The sequence below is a fragment of the Polyergus mexicanus genome, unplaced genomic scaffold (assembly GCF_030449975.1).
Source record: "Polyergus mexicanus isolate NDT 795.1 unplaced genomic scaffold, iyPolMexi1.0 SCAF_1, whole genome shotgun sequence".
Lineage (NCBI taxonomy): Eukaryota > Metazoa > Arthropoda > Insecta > Hymenoptera > Formicidae > Polyergus > Polyergus mexicanus.
In genome coordinates, this window is record NW_027223321.1 from 12,735,184 (window position 1) to 12,740,421 (window position 5,238).

The 5,238-nt window shown below is 30.7% G+C and overlaps 1 protein-coding gene across 1 annotated transcript; it reads right to left on the reverse strand.

Annotated features, from left to right (window-relative positions):
• Nucleotides 1-184: 184 nt before the first annotated feature.
• On the reverse strand, nt 185-4,677 carry LOC138935902 (small integral membrane protein 14). The gene is made up of 5 exons (XM_070300810.1): nt 4,592-4,677; nt 2,610-2,714; nt 1,902-1,956; nt 1,490-1,629; nt 185-1,419 (listed from the first exon to the last, which is right to left on the reverse strand). Exons 2-5 carry the CDS (start codon nt 2,679-2,681, stop codon nt 1,378-1,380), a joined length of 309 nt encoding a protein of 102 aa, XP_070156911.1. The 5' UTR covers nt 2,682-2,714; nt 4,592-4,677; the 3' UTR covers nt 185-1,377.
• Nucleotides 4,678-5,238: the final 561 nt, after the last annotated feature.

Below are 5,238 nucleotides of genomic sequence, written 5' to 3' on the forward strand. Positions count from 1 at the left end.
AACACGTTCCTTTACATATATTACTTTATATCCCATGTTTTGTATACTTTCTTTCTACAAAGCATATATATATATATATATATGTGTATATATGTAAATAGCAATTTATATATATATATATTAATTGATATTTACATGTTGGACATAATAAACAGATTTTTTCTTGCTATATCGAGAATCAGTTTTATTATTGAAAATATAGGGAATGTACAAGATTAAACAACATATTATATGTTATTAGTATAAAATATTTTATCATATATAGTGAAAATATTGTATAATACTATTAATAATTATTATTTATATATAATTGAGACTCTCTAATTCTTAAATTTTACATTTGTATGAAATATCCAAAGTTGACAAGATATCTCTATTTTAATAAAATGATATAATGTATTGAAATATATTATAAAACTATAATCTTTTTCTACATTGTAGATAAAAAGAAATTAAATTTTTGAACATCAATTTCATGTAATGCCGAAGAAATAAAAAAATATTTTATATACATATATCTTATCATATTCTTATTGTACATTCTTATTCGACATTTCTTATTGTAGGCGCACTTTAAAAAAAAATATATAAATAGTGTGTCTTGACAAACCACATAGATCCCAAATTCTTAATTATTATACATTATTTTATTATCATTATTTACAGCAGATAATTGCACATTAAGTGTATGTGATCAACACATGGGAGAATCTTTATGCATTAATTTCTTTTTCATGATTCTTAGTAGATTCTGGATGTTTTCATATCAAATATTTTCTCATATCGAATATAAATAACAAGTAAACAATTTCATTAGATGACTATATCCATTTGCAGATACTTGATCTTTTCATCATTTTTAGTAAAGATTTTAAACTATGCTGAATATGTATTATAATGCATTCTTATTGCATGCAAACGGGTTTCATTGGTTTATTAATTATTGCAACTCGTCGTATTATCCGCTAATTGTAAAAGACTGACATGTCAGAATAAATGCTAGAGATCTCGTATTAGTGATATATAATTGTGTTATTTTTCACTACTATTTATCTGAAAGTTTTCATAAAAATATTTTATGATCATGTGTACGTAATCCAGGCACATGATAATTATTATGTAGAGATAAATAGAAAATTTAAATAAAAGAAAGTGCTCTATATTATATAAAATTAGGATTATCGCATATGTAGGGAGTTATGTTTCAAGAAATAGATTGATATATCCCGCTAACGCGTACATTACAACAGCCGTGCTGTAATAACATATTTACCATATCTTCCCCTATTATAAGATTAGCAAAGAGTTAGATCGAATTAGATCCCGATATAAAATCTTGAATAACAAGATCTCCCGTTAATGCCATAATATTATACTTCAATTCACCGTCGGTGGCGAAGGTGGATCGTCATGTGAACCCTGCAAATATATATGCTAAAAACATACGTTCGAGATTCTATTAGTAAAGTCAATTGATAAATTAACTTACGGGCTCATTGCTCTTGATAATGTTCCTAGATGGTTGTCGCAAGGATCTCGGTCTAAATGCAAACATGAGAACAACAAAGCCAATAATTAAACAAGTAAAGAGGAAATCTGACGGTTCCTGCACGTTCTGCGGTCCTGGAACTGAAAAGAAAATATTCGTATTTTTTGTTATACTATCACTATAATTTAATATCTATTTAGTGTATAATTTGTAACCGATAGTTTAAGCTAATAATATTTTATCCATTTTTAGTTTTGAAAAAAACACAAGTGGCTAATTAGATCAAACTTAAACTTAATTTTGCTCAATTTTATCATAGTGCAATATAATTTAACACATTAGGATATAACTATAATATATTTATTATAATTAAAAGAATATTCAGCATACAATAAATATAGAAAGTGCATACTTCTCGAAACACTGAAGCATTCGGTATCCGAACAATAATCTTGCGATTGTCGTAACTGAAATAATAATACAATTTAGCAAAACATCGCTTACTTGCAATATATGCGCAATAAGGTAAATAACTCGTTCCGTTTAAACATGTCACAGATGTTACGCTTCGCCTCAATAAGCGCGATAATTATACAAAAAAATTACACTATATAATAATTATTGCTTTGAAGATTATGTACAGATACTTGGTAACATACGTATCAAAATTTATTTATTATTAGGTAAAAATGCCATATATATATATATATACTGTTTATATTTATAGATGTTTCGAGTACTTTTTTTCATATTTTAACATTTACAAGGATTATTCGTTATAATTTGTATTCAAACTTGAACGAATTTATCCGTTAAAGTAAATAACTCCTTTTTGCATGAGTGTCTCTCTAAGAGTTCCACATATTCGATTCATATATCACGCACCAACAATCAATTTACGTAATTGAAGCAATTTTATGTAACTGCGTGGCGCAATAAAAAAATTTCTGCCAACTAAACAGAAAAAATCGCATTGCTTTAAAAGTTGTGAAAAAAAATTTCGTTATTGTTTCTGCCTAAACCTAAACGTTTGCAGAAACGTGCACCTCGTCATCGACCGCGGTTTTATCGCGACAACATCTAATTGCAACTCTCGCCTTTTATCTCTCTCGCAACTTACGATAGAAAGTAGATGCTGCATGGATATGTGATGTCGCATGCACTCGCACGGGTCAAATCCTTCGCCGCTCATCGTGATAGTTGTCGTGTAGTTTTCCCGCAAGATCTGCATATAATAATTAAGAGACTGCCATTTTAAAATCGCAATATTAAATATATATATATATATATATATATGCTTTTTTCTTATCGCAAGGAAACTATATGTCTCGCTGCGAGCAAAATTGTGAGATCTTTTGTCATCGATAATCTGAAAATTTAAATTTGTCATCCTGTATCAATACTGATTATTATACGAATTTTTTTACGAAATATGAAAATTTTAGCGAATTATATTTGCAAATAAATGACAAGCAACAATCTTATCGTATTAGTTGTATATTTCAGTAATATTTATTTATCTGGATATTTATATGTATAATATGATGTCAAAATATTATGATTGACAGCGAGAATTTTCACAATGACAAAAAGTACTTTGTTTTACACGCTCACAAGCTAAAATTAAGACCTAACAATTCTCACAATTTCTAGGGCATCCCACATAATGCGAGTAATTATTCGCAGCGTTAAGCTGGAGGGAGAGGAAGGGGAAATAAACCACATGACTTTCTTATGTTTAATGACATATATGGATACGGTTATTTTAAAATACCTTGCAATGCAAATATTGTGAATATGTAGATTATCAATGCAACTACCAAGGACTCGAATTAAAATACTGTTTATTGCCTATCTATATATGTATATATATATAATATTATAGTGTCATGTACAGTTTATGATATTTCGTGAGCTTTATCATCTCTAATAATTGAAATATAGCAACATATAGTTTCTCTCGATCGAAAGAGTATGTTTATTTGTTTGGTAAAATAATATCTTATGTTTCATATAGAAGATAAAAGTGTAACGATGACTTTTATACAAAAAGTCGTGTAGTATATTTACTTTTCTTGTTGCTTCGAGATTGTTGAAAATTAAAATCTGTATTTCTCTTTTTTTCTTTCATTTAATAATATATAATTATATTATATATATATATATATATATATATATATTTTTTTTTTTAATTTTACATATAATTGTTATCGCGTTAAAATTGGAAGAGTTTCTAAATATGAGAATTTGCTTTATGAGAATGTTCAGATAGAAATTTCACAAATCACAAGAGTATGTAAAAAATGTATTAAAATACAATAAATTAGTATAAATTACAAAAAAAAATATAAATATCGATATTTACAAAATTGAACAGCTGATTGTAAATATATATACATATTAGGACTGTAATAAAATAACACGAATCTCCGATCTTGTCGAGTATCAATTGAGATCATTGATATTTTTATTGAGAGCATAAACACTTGTTAATATTGATGTAGCTTAATCGAACAGCCGTTTATTAAAGTGGTAGATGACGGAATGTAAAAATACGAAGTGGCTTACGCGAGAACCGTTCGAGATGACAGCGATAATATCCTCGCGTGTCGACCGATTAATCTGTCGAAATTTTATCCATCCGCATATACGAGAGTATACAGGGTGATTCAAAACAACCTTCTGTCCTTACAATGTATATCGTCGTCTGTTATAATTGTACTGTACGTAGACAAGTCGAGAAGTCACGTTCGTCGCATGCGAATGAAATTTTCCGCACGGACAATTTCATTCGCACGCCTTTTTTCTTCCCTGCATATGTACAATTTCCGCGTTAAAGCGCGACAATTTCTAGATAACGAGAAAAAAAAAAGCTACGTCCGTATGGCAACGCGAAGCGCGTTGAGATAATGGCTATGACACATTGATAGTAAATGATAATAAAAAGAAAACACCACCGTGTGACTCGCTCGAAATTCGATCACAATTTGTCACTTGTTGACAATAACGTTGACATTAACGTTACATTGGTAAAAAAAAAGAAAAAAGGTATAACTGATAATTCTAGGAGGAGAAAAGTGAGACTCGAGACGAAATACTCACCGTGACAGAACAGACGGAAAAGCGAATTATGACTGCGTGACGTGAAACAGCTGTGGGCACTGCAGGACGCAATTTGGACGTTATGCCGTAATTACTCTCGATCCAGCCATTTCGGCCATTATGGTTTCATAGGCTGCGGGCTGCGTTCCGATATTAACTGTCAGTACTGAAAATGTATAATTTATGTCACGTGCACTATAGATTTTTAGTAATGGCAGTAAATATTGGAACGCGTCCATAGGGCGCATTTCACTTCACGACCGCAACGCTCACGGTATCATTTCATCTTTGTTGTTCACGGAAAGTTAAACGAAGACGGATAATGCTCGCGAGCATTTCGATCGTTAAGTGGAACGCGCCCCATAGTCTTTTCCCAAACTTTTTAAGCGCATCGATAAGCTAATTTCTAGAGACTCGAGAAAGTTTCTATTTTGCAGCCAATCAATATGCTTGAAAAGTTTGTCGTACGACGAATGTAATATCGGTCTTATGTACATATGGTACGTTGAGACGTGAGGCGCGTTCGTAAATGTGCATTCATAATCGCACGGGATTGGCGCACGCGATCGACCAATCGTCGGGCTCGGCGCGCGGGACGCTATTTTCAAACTCGCCATCTAGAAGATTTTCTTTTCATTGTCAGATCG

Excerpts from the sequence above, each read along its gene's own strand:
- LOC138935902 (XM_070300810.1), bottom strand. The coding sequence starts at position 2,681 with ATGAGCGGCGAAGGATTTGACCCGTGCGAGTGCATGCGACATCACATA. Across the intron at positions 1,957-2,609 it reads TGCAGCATCTACTTTCTATC|TTACGACAATCGCAAGATTA; the intron begins GTAAGTTGCGAG and ends TTATTATTTCAG. Across the intron at positions 1,630-1,901 it reads ATGCTTCAGTGTTTCGAGAA|TTCCAGGACCGCAGAACGTG; the intron begins GTATGCACTTTC and ends TTTTCTTTTCAG.